The sequence below is a fragment of the Pieris brassicae genome, chromosome 1 (genome assembly GCF_905147105.1).
Source record: "Pieris brassicae chromosome 1, ilPieBrab1.1, whole genome shotgun sequence".
In the NCBI taxonomy this organism is placed as follows: domain Eukaryota; kingdom Metazoa; phylum Arthropoda; class Insecta; order Lepidoptera; family Pieridae; genus Pieris; species Pieris brassicae.
Genome location: NC_059665.1, coordinates 16,485,214 through 16,506,246, shown reverse-complemented (window position 1 = coordinate 16,506,246; position 21,033 = coordinate 16,485,214). Strand labels below are relative to the sequence as shown.

Below are 21,033 nucleotides of genomic sequence, written 5' to 3'. Positions count from 1 at the left end.
TAGAAGCAAAGATTTTTAAAGGAACATTAAAAATATTAATAATAGTGATTTAAAGACAACAACAATCAAACCTTTACATAATTATGTACATTAATAAAGAGAATTTAAAGTTTACAAAAATTTTAATTACAAAAAATAGGCTTAGTTAAATACACAACCAAAATATATTTAATAAAATTAAATTGACAATTACTGTTTGATATAATGTCATTGCTTTTTGATTTCTTGATTACGTATCAAGTGTGACAAAAATCACTTTAAAATATCTTAATTATGAGTTAATCGTAAAGTTAAAGAAGCGTAAATATTTAATTGGTTTTATTAAATAATTGCATTTGGAAGGGTGAGACTTGTAAAGATGACAAAGTAGCCAGCGTACAACGGGGTACAACCTAAGAGTTCCAATTTGAGGCATTGCTAGCTATTTGGCTTGTCTTTATGTTAACAGAGATTTAGTTTCTATGAAATGTTATCAGTTTATTTATTGATTTTTTTACTTTGACCTTGGATATTAACTTTTATGTGTTCGGTGTACTAGGAGATTTATATATTATAATATCAATACATAACTAATTATAAAAATCCGCTTTTACCTACGCATATATTTCGCAGATGAAGATGTATGAAAGAAGTTGAAATAAACATAACTAGAGTGTGTTTTCAAAATCTTAAGTGTTTTTACAAGTCTCATCCTTTAATTTTATAATCTAAATGTGCGCGTGGGTTTTTTGCGATAATCTAATTTTAATATAATTTCTTCACAGTCTAAGCGTTCTTATAATTATTTTATATTTAAATCATCTATAAATGTCAACATTTATTTCCCTAATACACGAATATCCAAATTATATTTGCCAAAATTTTTATGAATTTAATATTGTTATCAATGTCTTATCGAACAATAATTTATTCCAAATTATGAATATATTTATGAACTCTATATAAACTACATAGAGGTATATATAAAGGTAAAAAATAATAATAGCATTGCATACATATTACTAATTTTTCAAGTAGTGTCGATTTAAGCTTTATTGCAATTTACATAAGCGGCTTACATTAGAGGCTAAAATTATATTATAACAAAGTTATAATATAATTATAAAAAAGTTATAATATAATTTTAGCCTCTTAAGTACAACAAATAGAATTAATTCGACTTATTATTGTGATGATGATTTTTTATAAAAATATGTGAACGTTTTAAACTTATATATTATATTTTTTACTTAAAAGGATTTCCAAATCTTACACATTGTAATGCATATGTACTTATAATGAATAAAAACATTTTTATTTTTTTATTTTCGAATATTTGATTACTTTAAAAAATTATAAAACGCATCTAAGATACATTGGATAACATACGGTCTTAAATTTGCCAAGCGATCATTTAGAAGTACGTTCTACCAGAATATTCAATAATTTTAATATCATATTTATGTTATCATCATGAAAATTCCACCTATATAGGTAAATTTTCGTTAATAGTATGTTTTAATATTCATACTTTCATAGCATTGAATTCTATTTGTTTTACAATTCAAGTCAATATGTATACATTTTAAGCATTATTATTACATATGTAGCACATGTGGAAATAGCTTAAAAACTAAAGCTTTTTTTTTCATAGAATAAGTTTGATAGAAAATGCTTGCTATATATACAATAATTATTTCAAAGTACACAAAAATATTGGAACTCAAAAATTTAATTATTGTATTATGGACATGAATTACTACCAGTAAAGTCTTATATTATTATAGAAAAAGAAAGGTAGAAGACAAAATAAGCATTTTAATCATATTATAGCAATTACTTTTAGCATAAAGTTCTGTACGATTTGAAAGATCTTATATAAATAGTTTGCGAAATCGGGCCTGTATAGTGTTAACTTTTGAAATTTTAATATTGAGCATTTTAGACGGAAAATAGCGTTAGGAGGCTTTTAAGAAATTATATATAGTTTGGGTCAATAGCCTTAATTAGATAGTCGATTCGGGTTGCTATGGACATTAAGTATCGTTGAATTTTTAAAAAGCATGGGACGGAAAATCGATACTCGTAGGCAGGGACGATTTTTTGAATCGATTTATAACATGGTATATGAATTGTACAAAATATTTGTGTACTAGCTTAGTATTGTTTTCGAGTACCCTTAGCTTTTAAATCATTCAATGCATTACATATAAATAATTATAATTAAATTTTCTGAAACATTTTGTGTACGTGTTATGGTGCATTTCATAAACACAGCATAATTTTAAACAATCTTCTATACATAAGCGCCATGTGATTTTTAACTAAATTAGAACTTAGAACTAAATTAACTATTTTCGTGACAACTTCTTAGAATTGCGCTATCGTTAGTTAAATATTTCTTTGTATTGTTTCCAAATTGCAATACATTTATGTTACTTGTTTCTATAATAAAAATCGGCGGTGTGGTTTTAAAATGTTTTCGTATTCATTATAGTATAGTATATTAAGTTTTGCTGTCACGAAAAATAAACAATTTCACAACACATTTCAAATTGTCACTTCACTTGGAAGCTATTTCTTCTCGGAAAAGCAGCAAGCGATCACGTGAAAGGTGACCGTGAAAGCATGACTGTGGCCAGGTGATCATTTTTGTCTTTTCACGTCAGTTCATGGTATACTTGATACCCGAAGCCTCTTCAGGAGCCCTGTCATCTGTAATTAGAATTTAATTATATTAATAATATGTATATATCTTCTTCAATATAAAAGTATTTCAGAATTAATGTATTTGAGAAAGGTAACTTAGAAATATAATGGTCAGCTCAACACGTTTGTATATTAAAATCACATACAATTTTCTTTTAAATTACTAATTTTTTTGAATAAAATTATTCTCTAAAGTGCTAATAAAAAAGTTACAATCCAAAATAATGATAAAAAACGTTTGCACTAAACATAACTACAAAATCATAATGTCGTGAAAGAAATGCAAATTAAGCATTCCATTTTCAACTATATAAAGTAGGTTTTAATTGTATGTAAGCCTCCAGGAAAAATAATTGAAAAGTCCAACAAAACAAGCACTTTGTTTTGATAATGGAAAACAAACAGAGGCTGAAGCAGTATCGATCGTGATGCAACAGATAATGTGAACGGAAATATAGTGTTTGAACAATATGTTATTCTTGCTTAAGTAAACAATGCACCTTACTTGTTAATAGCTACATCAGAAGAAAACAAATGAAGTAGCTTCATTCTCAAGCTCATAATATCTTCGCGAAGAACAGTTAAAGACAATGAAAGCAAAAATTCAATAATTGCGTGGCTCGTAACAGTGGGTAGGTGCTTATAAATCATATTGTGATCAAACGGTATGGACAAAAGTTTTGAAGCGCATTTTCATTCACCATACCTTGGTGACTTTCATTAGGCGTTCACGAAAGATGATTTGGTCCTGTTGAAGAGATATATATATATACAGTTGATATGGAACACAACTTGATTGAAATTAGAACAACGTTAATTTAGAGAACCAGATTAAGATCAATTTTAACTCTTATTTGAAACTACAGACATGCATTTCTAACATCATGTAATAAAAACACTACTCTAACATATTTCTATATCAATCATCGCAGCAATCTTATTCCTAACGGATTGTATGCCAAAAAAATATTATTGCATTTGTACTAAATCCGTTAAAAATAATCAAGTAAGTGTAAAACGAAATTTAATATTTTATGTTTAAAGTATTGTAAAGGATCTTACCCAGACAATGAAGCCGAATTTGAAATTGGAGGACTATTTGATTCAAATCCATCTTTCGGCTTATCGTTAGCTAGTTGTAACTTCAATTGATGACCAAAACATGCTAGATCTTCTCTAAACGTGTCCGAACCAGGAGTAGTTGGCTTTCCATCATCTCCTGTAGCCATTGCCTCCGCATCACTCTGTAAAGGCGCTTGTTCGGATTCATCTTCAGTATTATATATTTTGAAGTACGCAAATGTTAAGTATATCACCGAAATGATAAAGGATGGAATCGGTATAGCCATGGCGTAAACTAAATTGAGCGTGTTCTGCCACATATCTAATTCTGTGATCACTAATCCAGGATCAATTCGGCTATAGTAGCAAGTATAATTATTGCCAATTGGCTTATACTTTCCATAGAATACTGTACAATTCAAAATCGGTGGATATCCGCATCCCTTAACATTTGGAAATAATCTTGCTCCTGTAAAGTACCATTCCGAGTCTTCACCTTGTAGACCAGTCGGTGCTATATCTTCTAATTCTTGTTGTTCCATTTCTGGATCTATTTTATCTATTGGTGACTCGTAATTTTCGTATTCGTAATCTTTTCGTAAAGATCTTTCAGCTCTGATAAGCTCCTCGTATTCAGTTGCTGAGATATTTGGTGCGTATCCCAGTTTATAGTTTACTCTAATTTGTGTACACTCGAAAAGATCTTTAGTGCAGCCTTCTCTGCATGATGCCCATGAGCAGTTACTCACGCCAAACAACTGTTTAACTTCTGTTGTTACACACAATGCTGCGACAGGATCAAACTGCATAAATATAGTCGTAAATGCTGGTTCTATGACGAATGGTACTAAAAAAAGGAAGGCAAAGAGACTGAAGATTGCGAGAAGGACGAAAGTTGCTGTTGTGTAGAAGAGAAGTTTCTCAAGGAATGTGGGAGGTATCGGCAGTTTTTCTTCTTCGTCGGCCATGTTGGCGTGAGTTCGCTAGAAGCGATCATAGCGCTTGTTTCAGCTCGGCTGTATCATTTCAAGCTTTATTAGTCTTTAGCACTTGAATCAACGTCATGAATTTTAAAAGTTTTATTTACATCTTTATTAAATATGAATGCTTTATAAAGGCTATTTACTGAAAAATATACAAGTACAAATCTGAAACTACGTGATCTGGAGTTTTTGTGCATGTACAGCAGAACTAAGGTTATGCTATACATAAGGTAGAATTAGTCTAATATGTAGTCATTAATGTGAGTACCATATAGCACAATTAACGTTATTAGAGTGGAATGTAAGTACAGAATTCCTGACGCCAGCTTGTCTGAGCACGGTATGTAGGCTGTATTGATTCGACCACTGGCCCAGAGCCCTGCCAGATATTTCTGTTGTAATATTTGAAGCTCAAGCTTCCATTGTGATATTTCGTAACGATTACTGTCAATTTAAAATCACGTAGTAAGCTTTTATTGATTTTTATTTTTTATTTAAAGCTGTGCTAAATAAAATCTATAACTTTCTCATTATAAACCTGAACCTAAACACCTTTTGAGAACAAGCAAGTTACTAAAGGACTGTGGACTGAATAAAAAGCACCACACTTTATCTAACTGTAACTTACAGGCAGAAATTTTTTCAAAAAAATAAAGGTTACCTTTAATCTTTTATTTGTTTTGTATATTGAAAACATAATTTCGTTAAGCTGATTATTTAACCTAATGTATAAACAAATTTTCCGTCGTTTAATCAAGTTTATAAATAGGGCATGCCGTCGGTTTCCGACCTGATTGGCTGCACAAGAATACCTATTGAACGGACTTGCGTGTTTATTAGAAGCTATATATGGTAGAGTTGAAAATAATACATGTTACACCTACAGTTTCAAAACCTTTTTATTTAACATGTGTGAAACGTATTTATCACAAAAATACCCCACACTGTACACAAGTATTTTCTTAGCTTTCTGTGTCGGGAAAAGAGGCTTGGATGTCTAATAATATGTGTCAAATATATCACGGCTGTAGTGTATAAAATGTAAACAAACATAATATATTATTATAGCAAGACGTTAATATTCATGTTGATTTTGTTGGTAAAATAATTTCAATAACTAACCATTTTAATACGAATATATGTATTAGTTAATACAGTTAAAGATTGAAAAATAGGAATACGTGTTAACAAGAAAGTGAAACATTATATGTAAAATTATCAGTATTCTACTGTTGAATTGGATGTATTTTATTCAAATAACTAAGACTAAATCAGTTTATATAATACTGTTTAATCAACAAGGTTACGTAATATTATAGAGTGGATAGCTTAAACGACTGCAGAGGAGTTGCTGCATCTGACTAGACTCAGTTTACGGGAATGATCGCCAAAATTCACTAATAGAAAGATGAAACAAATTATGCAGGATCATAACGCAAAGTTTTTATAAGCGCGTCTTTTCTTCTGGAAACTGCATACTAATAATAAAGGATTATGGCCTTTTTACAAGTTAAAAAATGAAAAAAAAAATGGTTTGTCATTTTTATACAAATTACTAATTTACAAAAATGGCATGTATGTGGAGAAAAATATGTATTCACTGTCTTACTATCTGAGCTTTGATCTTCCGCCTGACCTCCGAGACATAAAGAATTTTGACTATTGTAAACATACTGCAGTAGCTAGTACCCGTAGCCCGACCTTGGCTTGTGAAAATGGTCCAGTCTAAGTATAACCTGGGTTGTTCCCGAGTGCAATACTAAAGGGGGTCAAGTGAGCCTGTGCGTGTTTATGCAATTAAGGTTTTTCAGTTTTACGAACGTGTGTTTTAACCTAGTTCATGTTAATGTTTTAATAAGATTCGTTTAATTTTTTTGTTAATTAAATGTATGAAGCGCCAATGAGAATAAAATTATTTCACTATTATTTGAATGTCGAGAAATCATTATTCATTTTACCATGTGCAAACCAGCCCACGGTGAGGCAAGAGGCAAAAGTATTTCTGTATCCGTTACCAACAGCCAACAGAAAAAGGAACGAAACAGTCCTTGAAATACCCCAAAAGGTTTCGAAAGTACTTCAAAGTGAACTTACAAGTTTGAGTCAAGATTATTTTTACGGTTCATAAAAGTTATTAATCAATATAAAAAAATTAAATTGATAAAGCCTTCGAGGGTACAAAGAAGGATTACCAACTTAGCTATTAAAAATATATCACAAAACAGGTATCTGAGGCCAAGACCAAAACATTGTAGATTGTAATTAATAGACATAGAACAAATCTCACCTATCTATCTTCCCCTATTGATTTTCTCTTACTCAATTTCTACAAAATACAAAATTGTATAAAACAAATATAGAAACAGACGTGACCTTTGCATTTATAATATTGAATTAAGGGTTATTTTTCTACTGATTTTAAATCTAAACATTTAACAATGTTCTATTTTTATTTCGATTTTCATAACTCTTCCTTTATTTTTATTTACGTGAAAAACAGTGGATTTCGATACTCGATTGTCAATTAATAAACAATCTGATATCAACTAATATATTATAAAAAAAGGTTCAACTTAGCGGACTATTGGGTAGACAGTAGGTGGAAAGACAATTTTTAACTTTCAGTCTATTTGTTAATTCTTAGAACGACTAGTTTTTGTATAAAGTAAATTTAAGTAGACATGCGTTATTAAGATTTAATTAAACAATGGTTTAAATTTAAATACAATCTGCACTGACTGTCCTTGATACCTGGTTCTTCGTGTGCTGCCAATAAATACTATTACATAACCTAAGCTTTATATAAAACTGACGTCAACTGATTACATACTATCTATTTTCAACCATTTAAAATGGGCTTTGTTTGTTCTTACTGTAACATTGTTTTGCTAAAGAGTTTGATTACGTTACGTTCAGGTACTACTGATTCGATTTGAAAGCAGTTTTTGTTTATTAATTTGTATAATTTTTATTGGTTAATCCATTTATCAAGGAATATTATATATGATCAAATTTAAGAAGACCGCGTAGCACAGTAAGCGTGACCAAATATAATATGATTGATGATACTTGATTAATTTAATAACTTTAGTGTTCAAACAAACAGTCTATTGGCGCTACAACACGTTGTCGCCCTTAGCTTCAGTGTTCTGTATCTATTGATCTAGCAAAGGCTAATTACTATTGTGATTAATTAAATTGTTAATTATTTAGATGATGCTAAATGTAGCTTAGTAAAGAGTTCCATTTTTCATCATTTCGTTCATTTATTGATTTCTTAATAATGTATATTAAGAAATAAAGTTTAAGCCCAGAAAGTTTCTCTAATCTTGGATTTTAGTAACAAGTGAAGTGTTACTTACATTTTTCATTTTTTTTGTTTTATTTTTAATCATATGTTTCATGACTTTGAGGGATTATGTAAGTTAAATTAAATAACAACAAAAGTAATAACTTCAATATGCGTAGTTTTTAAATTGTTCTGAATAATATTACGAACAAAATCATCTCGTCATAATGATCATTGATCATTAACAATTTGAGTAGAACGCAACGTTGATGCACTAGAAAATTAACGAAAGATTAATTAATGTTTAATAAACTTAATAAAGCAAACGTAATTAGAGTTTTCTTGTTTGTGAAAAATGTTCTTATTAGCAGTTCTATCTCCAAATTAAGCGAAGAAATTAATTTGGTTTTGACATTTACGATTCCCTTAAAGCCAAACAATATTTGTTTAACTTTTAACCAGTTGTTTGCCTGAAATATATTTTCAACTTAATGCACACACATTGCCACTGTATGGCATTTTTTCTTCTTCATTCTTCATCCAAAACGGTTTATCATTACTATCATAACATAATCGATGAAATTGCAGTCACGTCGATTGTTACTACATACTTAATATAACGCAAGTGGTGTGTTAGAATGATTAATGTCCTAATTATAAGTATTTAATAAGTAAAAAGTTCATAATATTGGAATTTGTGAAATTTTACAAATCGAATTTAAGTAGCATAAATCTATTTAGAAACACATTATTTACATTCGTACGCTATTAGTATTTGTTTTCTGCTACATTTACTTGCTTAAATTACTGAAAGATTTTTTCATTTACGTAATAACATCCGGAAATCAGTTTAGTTGTTCACGTCAACTCCAAGCTTGATTTACTTGCTTGCACCTTTTATCCAAATAAATTATTAATATTTCTTTATTTAATATTTCTAATATTGAAACTGCACTCACATTATATTATATATTCTTACATTGAATAAAATTCTAAAATAAGATCTGCCTATGCAATTCAAAATACTACCCAGTCGTAAAATCGTACATATGTATCTAAAGTTGAATTTACTACTTCCTTTCATTACAAAAGCTCAAAGCTCAATTCTACAGTGCTAAACGTCAATAAGTCTGTAAAAAAGAGCTTTTTTAACAAGTCATATCAAAGTTTGTATGGTATTAAGGAGGTTACGTATTCAATAGAGTGTCTTAATAAAAATAATTTGACATATTGCAGACGTAATCAAACAATTTGAACATTTGTACATGCGTTTACCATTAACTGGGATCAACGATAGCCTTTATGAAGCAACCACTACACAAAGTACAAAGTCGAAATAAAAACTGTTTTTCTAAACACTAATTATGAACACTAAACCATTGTCTTTTGTGAAAAATAAAAAATCTATATTTGTCTCGTGAATAGGCGTCGGTACCCAACCGCGCTTTCGTTACAACTAACGGGGCGCAGGCTTTTACGTGACTGTATTGGCACTTCAAAAGCTTCATTTCATTAGCTTATTGAAAACAAAGGAAAAGCTCTATTAATTTCATAATTTGATTACTGTTACGAAAATAATATGCAAATTAGAATAATTTCAATTTGAATTAGATTTTTTTATTGCTGCATAACTTTTTTGAAGTTTCACAAATTTAAAATATAGATCAATTATAGATTATTATTATATTATTTAATGGAATTTAAAAACGATTTTTATAAAAATAATACTTTTATTTGAGTGCGCGCGTCGGTACGGCGAATCGATAAAACCGTGTCGTGTCGACTGTATGGCGGCAGACAGTCTTTGCTTTACATATCTCACACCAAGAAGGATTATTTTCGCTCGCATATTAAAGGGAAGTGTATGACAAGTATTGGGTCATATATCTTTTTTGATCAAGCAACTAAGGGCGCTAGGGGTTTGTCATGCAACTTAAACTTTACAGTTTATTGCAACTGATTCATCGGGCCCTGAAATCGAAATAGCCGAATAACACATTTGGCGCGGTGCCAGGTAGATTGAAAAGACCTTCTAGTATGGCATTCGAAATTAGTTTTTTGCCAAATATTTCTAGAAGTTGGCAACGATTGATACATAATTGTCGTTTAATTTATACACTTGGTTATGTAACTAATCCAAATAAATTATATATTTTTTTAATTATTTGCTCCATTTGAAGGTATATACAGCTCAACTAATTGTTATGACAATTTAGTTGATTTTAGATGGGTATTACTACGTATTATAAGAGGATGGAATAAGGTTTACGAAAGGACAAAACCTACATTTAATATTTTAATTTAAGCCTCAAACATATTCCTATATTTAAGTTAATGAGTACGTGAAGAATTTAAACCGGAACAGACAAAGAATGGAATGGAATGAAATGGAAGAAGTATATTTGTAAGATATCGACAAATAAAAACAATTTTCTATAGCATGAAAATATTTTGTTTAATTTTTAAATATAATTATATAACAAATCATCTATTTAAGTTGAGTGCTACGCAACATGTCTACGGCGTAGCGCGTATAACCTTCATTATTAATGTAATGCTATGTAAAGTAACCATAAACCTAGAACCGTAACTTATTTCACTCATTTGTATAATAACTGGAGATAACTTTGACGTACAGGTATACATACGTAAAACTTATAACAGCCCATTTGAAGGTAATACAACGAAAAGCGAACATCAAGGCTTCGCCAGAATCTTAGCTAATTTTAATTCTAGTAAATATGCTAAGATCTAGATAGAGGTGAGTCTAATCATCTACAAAAAACTACTTCTTTAAAACAAAAAAAAAACTTAATAAATATTTTTTAACGAGATATAAGAGACTACAAGTTATATTGTTTTGTTAAGTTAAGAATATCTAAAATGGTATACACTATACAGTAAACGGTAATAACGACTATGACCTATTTCTAGAATCTAGAGCTCAAAAAACACTACCATATTCCTTTTGTGATGGGAAATCGTAATTGGACCTTGTTTTATTTGAATAAATACATTTCAAATCAGACAATTCAACTCTCTTAGAACTGCGAATACCTTTTTTGGTTACCTAAATAAAATACAGTATTATTCATCTTCATTTTATATACGATCAAACATAAGATTAGAAGAAATTTTTTAGTAACCTTTTAAGTAATAAATAGTCAAATATATTATGCCATGTCAGTAAAGTGAATATCATTTTGTATTTTATTGTGTATTGCATTAACTGGGTCTACTGAAGGTAGGTCTCTAGGAATTGTTTTCCAGATATATATATATATATATATCTGGAAAACAATTGGTTTCGCGAGTCTAAATTACGCAGATATAAACTGTGACGGGCAGTAAAATAACTATAGCGGTCTCGATATACCATTAAGTTCAATATTTAAAAGAGTTGAATGACCTCACGTTACTAGGAATAGCCTACTGCATTGGCGTATTAACAATGTAATGAGAAGAGTACGAATTTCATACTTGTATACATATTATGCATAAGCAATTTTTATTTTTAAAAAGTTTTACATAGCCTCGTTTCAGTTGGAAGAGAGACGTGTAAATTTTTATCTGTTATTTATTTTAACGCAAATTAATCATTAAAAACAATGTGTAAAAATAAAATTTTGTATCAATCAATAAAAATCAAAACAATGCTTTTTTAGAGAAAATTAAATGAGCCTAATTGCATTTTTAACTAAAGTACTCAGATACACAAGAATATTGTAGTCAATAGTGCTATATGACTGATTTTGTTTTACTAAATTAGGGGACAGCCTCTGTCAAGTATCTGCCGAGATACAAAAGTGACTCCTGAGGAGAATGTTGAGACTAAAATGTGTGTCATTCCATTCTTTGTATTTAACAGGGAAAGGGAAAAGTATTACTCTTGATAAAATGAAATGTTTGTAGGCTTAGATAAATTAGATATCATTTTTCAAAGAAAACAAATCGATATGAAAGCTTTGCGTTTAATTATTACACTTTGTGTCTCGCATGCTCACTACAAGCTTATATTACATTTATTAAAATATATTTACATAATCTTAGAAGAATTCGTAGACATCTTTTGTACAGATTATGACTGAGATAAAATATATCTTTAAAAATTTAACATCACTTTAATCTGTTATTTGATTATACAACATTATACAACAAATTTAGAAAAGGTACTGTGTTATTTTAAATAGAAGTATAGAATTCATAATTAAAAACATAATTTTATACTTGAAAGAACTTAACTATTTGAGTTATATATACGATAACAGTTTTAACTATCTTTTGACAATAAGAATATCACAATTTTATGCAAATAGAAAACTCTAATTCACTAGCAAACTTGCATTTGATATGAAAAAGCTTTTAACTTTATGTATTTTAAAATGTAACGTCTTAGGAGAATACAATGAATTTTAATTACAGTAATATTAATTTATCGAAGGCATATTTAAAAAGGTGATTTTAATAAAACCATTTCAAATGAAATTTTTACTTATATGTACCATATATTAAACTCATTTATATGGGAAACTTTCAATATGAATATAAAAATATATAAATTGTTTGAATTAACAAAGATTTATAATTCACACAAAATAAACTTTGTAATTTTTATTTGAGTGACCGGTTTTATATTTTTGAAGTTTTATAGATATTGTATAAGCTTATATATTAAATAATGTAGTTTAAATATTAGTATAAGTTGTGATAAAACACATTATTCTGTAAGCTAAAGACGTAAATAGAGTTAAACTATGTGAAACGTGCAACAGAATAAATGATTTTTACATATTCTTTTGTACTATAGTTCGCTTTGACTCAGAATTTGTAATCGTTCTATATTTATTTTAACATGAGTAGAGAAATGCCTTTAAGCTCCTATCCGAAAATTTAAGGTGAGTAAAGCCAAATTTCTCTTTAAATTATTGAATATAATATTTATTATTTAATATTCCTAATATAGTAAAGTGTGAATTATTAAGTACAGAGCATGTTTCAATACATAAAAGTCATTCATCGAACTTACTATCCATACAAGATGCGTATAAATCACGAAGCTTTTCAAAGCTTTAGAAAATCTATTAATCATGCAAATATTTACATTCAACAACATATTTTGGTAACGTAAATCTTTGTTAAGATAGTGAATTTATCTATCTACAACCTTAAAGCTAAAGCTAGCGACTTTCTTATATTATCCGGCCTAGCTCCAATTTAGAAAGAGACGACGTATAATGCACTTCCTTTGATTAAATAACATTGAAAAAATATAAAGCTTAAATCTTTGCTGGTACACTGTAGATATCAGACACATTTAAAGATATCCCTACTGCAAATAACGTTTTCTTCGAATGTGAAATTAAGTACACAATGTTTTATTGTCAAATAATATTTTAAGTGACCTATGCTGAAATCTGTAACTTTCACCTAAACAGAAGAACGTCATAAAATATAGCTCTCTGAGTTTTGCTATAAGCAGGGAACTATTATTGAGCTGCTCTTACATTTGATTGTTTATGTGCGGGCAGGTGGTTGATAGCGTTGTGATTTCTACATTCTTGTAAACGTTTCAAACCTCATATTCCATCCCACATATACATGCCAACATGGTCCATTATGCAGTATTAACCATTTAACAGATATACCCATAAAATTTTATCCTAAATCATTATTGTCTACGACATCATTTGCTGATCGCATATTGTATGCTTGTTAAAAACTAACGAATTATTTAAAACCGGTATACTAATATGTAAGAGTAAATAATCTTTACATTTCATGAATTAATTTTACTGAGAACTTTTATATAAATAATATAATTTAATAGCTATTAATAATACATTATTTTTGAAGTTATTAAATACATTAATATGAAATTCCATTTTTGTCAATACAGTCAATACATACATACATATCGGTTATATTGACCAAATTCAAAGATCCAGGTTGAATTCTATTGTATTAGGTACTTAATAACAACGTCATCTGCTGTTACGATTATCAGTTTTTACGACCAAATATTAGTAGTCCCTTCAATGCCGCTATAATAGATTTGACTGTAGATACATAGTCTTTAAATAAATTTAAAGTCGAGATCGATTTAGATATATATATATCATATATTTGAATTTTGAAGCACAGAATTTCATTTTAATGTACTGAAAATATAAATCCAAAAACCTTCGGGTTTCTGGGCTGATACACTCAACGGTTAGAATATACATTGCTTCATGTTTTCCTTTCTTATTCATTTATAACTGGGTATAGCCGTTTCTGGGTGATGTGCGTCGTCGTGGATAGGTAGTGGCCTGGCGTCAGAATACATCATCGGTTGGGTCATCATCCAGTTCACAGAGCAACTTACTACTGTAATAGACATAGAAGATTGATAAAAAAACTTTATGACTCTGATTTTGTTTCCCGCGAAATAAGTTGTTATCTAAAATCGATTCTGGGTATTTTTGTATATTTATATATGTAAAAACTCGTCTACAATGCGCAAAATCTTACGAAGTTATGTGACGTTACCTACATTGATTAAAGGTTCTTACAACACTGTGATCTTTTCACTATCGCAAATGCGAATTAATTTAATAAATTATGTCTATCAGGTGATGTCAGAATTTATATATTAGACTTAACTATTATAGGGTAATTACATCAAATCCAAAACATAGGTTTTGTGTCACGTGAAACACATGAAAAGTTCAAATTCACCTACAAGCTAAATTTCTCGCTACTCGTGATAGTTAGATTAACATCAACCCAGAGCAGATGAGTGTCGTGTAGCAGCAGCAACACAGCCTAAACACGCTGCTAAGTGTTGAAACATAAAACGTACTTGCAAATAAAAATAGTTGCTAAACATCTATAGCTGAAACTATGATGAATCTTCTCTGAAGTGGAATTTGATATTTATCCTGTAATATATCAATTGTAAATAAAATAAATCTTAAATTAACTACGTGAATCGCATTTGGTTGTAGAATAAACTTTTAAATTGCAGTTTTAGTACAATTTGTTTAGCAGTACCAAAACTAAAGTTGAATTCACTAAGTGAATAATTTGGTTTGTCCGTCGCTGCATTAAATGAGAATACGAGCTAAATTGGTAGATTAAATTACAAGACGTAATAATCTTCAATTTCATGCTCTTTAGGAATTTTCCGTGCAGAAATAATGCGAAATCAGGATTAAACAATATTTATACTTACTCTTCTTTGCTCGTAAATGATTCAGCGTGTACCCGTCTGTTACAAGCCCTGTCACAACAGTGGCAGTGCCAGTACGCAAGGACACTTAAACTAAAGACAAAGACTGTAGTTGGAAGAACCAGGGCCAGTATTAACCCTCGTATTGTTGATTCCCAAGAATATCTTGCCACTACCAATTCAGGTCGAGTCATACTATAGAAACAAGGAAATATTTTCGGCGCTTTTCTACCCGCATATTCAATAGCAAACACCGAACAGTTCACTTTTGGGGGATATCCACATCCTTCAGGATTTATAAGAAATTTCAAATCAGTTTCATCCCATTCTATTGGTAGTGTTTCGTTTCCAATAAATGGTCTCCTTGCTAAGTTAACTCGTATTTTATGGCACCTTGTAGGCATTGTAGTACAGCCTTCTCTACATGACGCCCAGGTACAATTAGTGAGAGTCTCAGCATAAACATGATCTGATACACTACATATTCCAGCTTCCGGTGCGAATTCAGCAAGTATAGTTTGTATGGCTGGTTCAACCACAAATGGAATGAGGAATAAAAAAGCAAACACAGCGAGAATAGCTGATGTGCCAAGACATAAAGAAGTGTAAAATTTAAATCGCTCAAAGAAATGTGCAAGTAGCTGCTCCCTAGTCGGTTCTAATGGGGTAAATTCTTGGCTTCCAGCATCAGCTGTTGCTCCCATAGGCAAAGTAGATCTTTCAGAAGTTGCTGGCGAAAGAGTCGCCCTAGATCTGCTTAGTGTAGACATTGGGAGAGCTTTTGTTTAGCAAATAGAAAGCTATTAATCGTCTCTTAGCGAACTAGCCGGGCCCTCGCAAAGGAGGGGAACGCCTGAAACAGAAAATTATTTTATTACAAATAGCCTAATTGATGAAATGAATAAGGATAACGAAACCCTTCGTGAGCCATGTGAAAGGGTTCATGGTTAAAAGTACTAGGTTTTGTCAAGTAGTCGTAAATATATGATTTTGTTGAAGCAGATTTTTATACATGTATATATAATATTATCATATTTCTCAAAGGAATAGAATGAACTAGTTATATAACCAATACGAATAATTATGTATTTCCTTGAAGCCAAATAATGCTTACGTGACTGATCTCAGAGGGGTGAAACAGGATCATTCGGATGCATTTGCATTTCAGATTGTCCACCTCCACAGGCCTTGAAACGCATTTTAGCATCATCACCAACTACAACCGTCCTTTGACACAACATCAAAGTTATACACGATACAACAACTAGAACTGTTGGAAGTACTAGCGCTATCAAAAATTGACGATAGGTGGCGTCCAAGTCAAATCTTGCAACCACTGTTTCTGGGTTATTCTCAGTATGGAAGCATGGAAATCTAGCTTTAGCGTTATGGTCAGTTCCATCTCTTCCATATGTTTTAAGAAAGTCTTTACATTCGTCAGCGAGGGTGTTTACACAACCTTCTAAGTTGATCATCAATCTACTATCGTTAGCCAAAGTGAGTTCTACTTCAGATGGTGCTATAACTCTATTAGGGGTTGCTTTTAATGTATATAAGTACTGTAAATATGTAAAATTAGTTAAATCAGATATTTCTGTTCGAGGTAGCAAGGCAGCATTAATACAATCGACAGCAACTACTCCCGAGGTACCATTATGAACGGCATGACAGGATAACATAATAACTTCTTCCCCATTATCATTCCAAACTATTTCACCACCATCTTCTTTAGCAAGCTTCGTACATCTTGCTAAGAATACTCTATCGCCACTTAAAACTATAACGTTCTTGTTGCGAGTCGGAATGTCAACACATCGTCGATCACAATTATAAGGCGTACGTATTTTTCTACAAGTGCCTCTATTACATGAAAAAAGTCCCTGGACATCTATGCAAGTTATTTTTCCCCTTCTACCTGAACACTTTAAGGGTGGATCAGTGTCCCGAAAGGCACACTCAAAGGCATCTGTTATGTTGATACATTTTCCTTCAGTGCAGTTAAAGGTTCCCGTTAAATTTTTACACTCGTCTCTAATGCAGTGATACTTCTTAGCGTTTTCTTGATCAATCCCATAACATGTTTTATTTGCAGCACTTCCACATTCCGATAAAAGTAGCGACGATCCATTGTTCCTTACGTTAACATAAATTTGAATGCAAGCCCCAGATGTTTTACTTAAACACCATTCACCACAGGAGCCCCAATCACAGTTTTCTTTGTTGACAGCCCTTGTTGTTGTACACATAATTGGAGTTGGATCAATTCCGGATGCAATAGCACGAGTATATGGCATGTAGATGGCTACTGTCAAGTAAACAATGGCCACGGCACTAAGGACGGCAGTCATTTGGCAGACGCATATAGTCCCGCATATTTTTTGATCTTGCGGTGGTATGATTAAATCCTCCTCAGGGGTGGGTTTGGTCTTCGGCATGGTGTAGACTTCCTGCCTCTCGCGACCGACCTCCACTGACGTATGGTGAGGCTACGGCGCCTGCGCGGTACCAGGATCGATTGAGCGCAGTGCGACCGCCCCTAGTGCGCTATTTTTTAATTGATGTCAATGATCGGAATTCTACCCCCTCATACAATGTACCTCTATTATTATCGTCATGTCACGTAAATCGTCGATTTCACTCTTAACATAATTACATTTACAATACATTAGCTGCACGACTGTATACTAATGTACTTTGTTTATTTAAAATAGGTTATTTGAACTATTATAATTACACTTTATAAGTAACTCATAGTAAGTAGTAATAATATAGTAACTTTTATATAAATATATTTGTACAACCGATATAATAAACGCTGTTTAACTACCATATGACGTTACTGTTTTCAAAATATACTCCAATGTATATGATATTTGGGGCATGCATTATGCGTATTAAAAGAAAATATAACTAAGCAACAGGGTTTTTAAATTCGTACTTATGACATAGACCTAGAATTTAATATCTAAAACTTACACTTACATGCATTATAAAGTGAAGAGTACAAAATTATAGGAATATTTTTTTTGAGCGCTGTAGGTTGTATTTGAATTGAATTCAATATATGTATAACTCACCAATACATGTAGTCCCACAGAATTACTTTTTTCAAAAGCCCAAGTATTCGACATATGATAATTTTGTAAATACGTGTGAATAACCCGTTAATACTCAGGCAAGCTTTTATTAATTTCATTGAGTTCGCTTATCCCGTGTTTTCTTTACGCACAGAATGACATTAGCCACATGCCACAGCCGCAATGCCATATTGTCATCGATGTGAAGTTTGACATTTTGACGTCGAAAAGTTCTTTAAACTAAATGAAACACTTAATGTTGAAATACAACATGTTTCTCATTTAAAATGTCTTAATAATTTGTAAAACAATGTATAAATTTTCAAGTACACTGAGATTTTCAAGTGTACCTTACACTGTCGATAGGGTTTTTATAAAATACTTTTATTATGTATTGCGGTAGAAAGGCTTGTGATCACATAAACATGAACAAGAGTAAATAATGTTTAAAGAGGTTTATGTTTCATAGTAGTTGGATGATTTTTAATTATAAGATATAGCCATGTAACATTTGAAATTTGCGCCATCTATATTTAACATTACTAGTTCTAGTAAACCAGAGTTAAAAATATAAAACAAAACTGTAGATTGTTTTAGGATTACAAAAAAAACTATGGTATTTAACAGTTTCAAATGATACATCAATTGATGAAAATGAATTTAAAAAATATATCCTAGTTCTATTAAGTGTCAAATTGAAAATAAAAACCATTGTATAACGGTACGTAATTCATATTATCTAAACATGTACTTTCCTTTGTTTATTACATGGAAAATATTTTGGATTACATTACACATGTAACATGGGGAAATGTAAACACTTTATATTAGTAGTTACAAATACTACTGAGTAGTTTTAAAGTGAGTAATAATACTCACTTTAAAACTACCAAAAAAAAACACCAATCACAAACTACTTACGACGTGTTCGAAATTCAAATACATCTAAATTAAAATATGGGTGTAGTTTTAGAAATTTACAATATTTCTTGGTCGCTTAATACGATTTGTGTATATTTTGTAATATTATAAAAACACAATATATAACGAATTAGTTACTTACATTAACTTTCACCATTTCTTCTCAGCACTGTTTACAAGTAACCATGAGTACAGTTTGACGTATGAATGTTTGTCTGTCATCTCACTCTGTGCTGCGCATGCGTAGAACGATGCCAAGCACCAAATGGTTCCAGTTTGCAACGTTTTCATCGACGTTTGGGTAATGCAGTTGTGACCATAGGATCAAAGTTATATGCACGTGATACGCTTAACAGTCATTATTTTAATTAAAAATAGTAATTTGCCGTTTTATGGTTATATTGTAAAATAATTAAAAGAAAGCAGTCAATGAAACATACAACACTTCCTCGAGGAAATATAAATTCTTTTAGAGACTTCGTGACCATAATTGATCGAAAGTAAAAATCAGACTATTATAGTTTAAGACTATTTAATTCGCAATTTGTTAAAGGTTTAACTTTACCTCTAAACCTATTGGGTCCTTAAATAATTAATATGGTATTTCGATAAGAGCTGTAATAGTACTCACTAGAGTAGGCGCGGTTGTAAACCTTCAGGTCGTGCAATTTAAACTCGGCCATGCATTATTAAGTCAAGTTACTAAAGATACTTCACTTGTACCTAAGAAAAAAAATTTGAAACCAGCAGGTCTAAGAATCAAAAATCTACGATATGTATTAGGAGCAGAATACTTTAAGATGAAAAATTATAAAGAAAACATCCAAAGAACATTGGACTTAGATCCAACGGGCTTGTAGCACCACTGTCTTTTTATAGGTCTCTCCATATCAAAACCAACAGTTTTTTACTGTAACCATGTATGTCCATTGAAATGGTAGTGTTAGTCGATGTAATATAAAGATTGTTTTATTTCACATAAGAATACAGTGTAAACTCCATGTAACTTGCCTCGATTTAACGACGAACTCCCTAAAGCGTCGAAATCAATTGTCTTTGGTTGGTTTCGCTCGTCCGATATATACTCTACATAGCATTACACCCACTCTGAATAACGAAAACAATTGATTAATAAAGTACTTTATAAGTTGCTAAAATTAGCAAAAACGGCGCGTACGTTATTTTATCGCTTTATTATCGTAGTCCGCAATAAAGTCGAATGTCGGCAACATGCATACGAATCTTCTAAGAAATTCGTTCTTTACTTTACAAATTGGGATTGCTTACAGTAGACTGTCTTTATGTAGACTTTTGTTGACTACGACTAATAAGTAGGAGTCATGAATTATTATCTATACGTTTTTATTTTATCCATTTAATGACAAATCTCTATAACGCCATAAAATGCACAGTCTTTTCAGTGTCGTTATATAGAGTATACACTGTATCTAACGCTTAGCTATTTCAGTATAAAAAGTGCAACTGCGGATTAGCCGATTTAGAAAATTTTATGGAATAAGTACTGTAATTAAATAATGTAAATGTATTATTCATACTAACCTTATCAAAAAATAATTTAAATTGTAAAGTTGTTAAGAAATGTAACCTAAGTAGGTTACAATACCTCTTGAAATACAAACTGTATTTTTCAGGAGGCAGTTTTACATCTGCAGCCTAGTATCTTATGAATTCAGTTTTTGGAGATAAATTATAATAAAAAAAAATTATTGATTAAGTTTTTAAAATTTCGTAAAGGCAGAAAGAAGGACCAATATTAAGAAATATAAACAAATTAGGGCAATT

General features: G+C 30.8%; 3 protein-coding genes across 8 annotated transcripts; all 3 read right to left on the bottom strand.

Moving 5' to 3' along the window:
* Positions 1–1,136: 1,136 nt before the first annotated feature.
* Positions 1,137–9,777, bottom strand: LOC123713818 (protein tipE). Of its 5 annotated transcripts, none has more exons than XM_045667702.1 (4): positions 9,751–9,777; positions 3,751–4,875; positions 3,395–3,436; positions 1,137–2,694 (listed from the first exon to the last, which is right to left on the bottom strand). In XM_045667702.1, exons 2-3 carry the CDS (start codon positions 4,716–4,718, stop codon positions 3,409–3,411), a joined length of 996 nt encoding a protein of 331 aa, XP_045523658.1. In that variant the 5' UTR covers positions 4,719–4,875; positions 9,751–9,777; the 3' UTR covers positions 1,137–2,694; positions 3,395–3,408. The 5 variants fall into 5 exon arrangements, with proteins under 5 accessions (XP_045523658.1, XP_045523650.1, XP_045523667.1 ...); XM_045667694.1 differs by lacking the exon at positions 9,751–9,777 and adding an exon at positions 9,298–9,461; XM_045667711.1 differs by lacking the exon at positions 9,751–9,777 and adding an exon at positions 9,298–9,461 and having other exon boundaries at positions 3,751–4,799.
* A 4,190-nt stretch (positions 9,778–13,967) lies between these two features.
* On the bottom strand, positions 13,968–16,002 carry LOC123714740 (protein tipE). Of its 2 annotated transcripts, XM_045669219.1 has the most exons (3): positions 15,236–16,002; positions 14,864–14,942; positions 13,968–14,388 (listed from the first exon to the last, which is right to left on the bottom strand). In XM_045669219.1, exons 1-2 carry the CDS (start codon positions 16,000–16,002, stop codon positions 14,903–14,905), a joined length of 807 nt encoding a protein of 268 aa, XP_045525175.1. In that variant the 3' UTR covers positions 13,968–14,388; positions 14,864–14,902. The 2 variants fall into 2 exon arrangements, with proteins under 2 accessions (XP_045525175.1, XP_045525165.1); XM_045669209.1 differs by lacking the exon at positions 14,864–14,942.
* A 354-nt stretch (positions 16,003–16,356) lies between these two features.
* LOC123714734 lies at positions 16,357–17,747 on the bottom strand. The gene has a single exon (XM_045669197.1). The coding sequence runs from the start codon at positions 17,665–17,667 to the stop codon at positions 16,357–16,359; it is 1,311 nt and encodes a 436-aa protein (XP_045525153.1). The 5' UTR covers positions 17,668–17,747.
* Between the last annotated feature and the right edge of the window lie 3,286 nt (positions 17,748–21,033).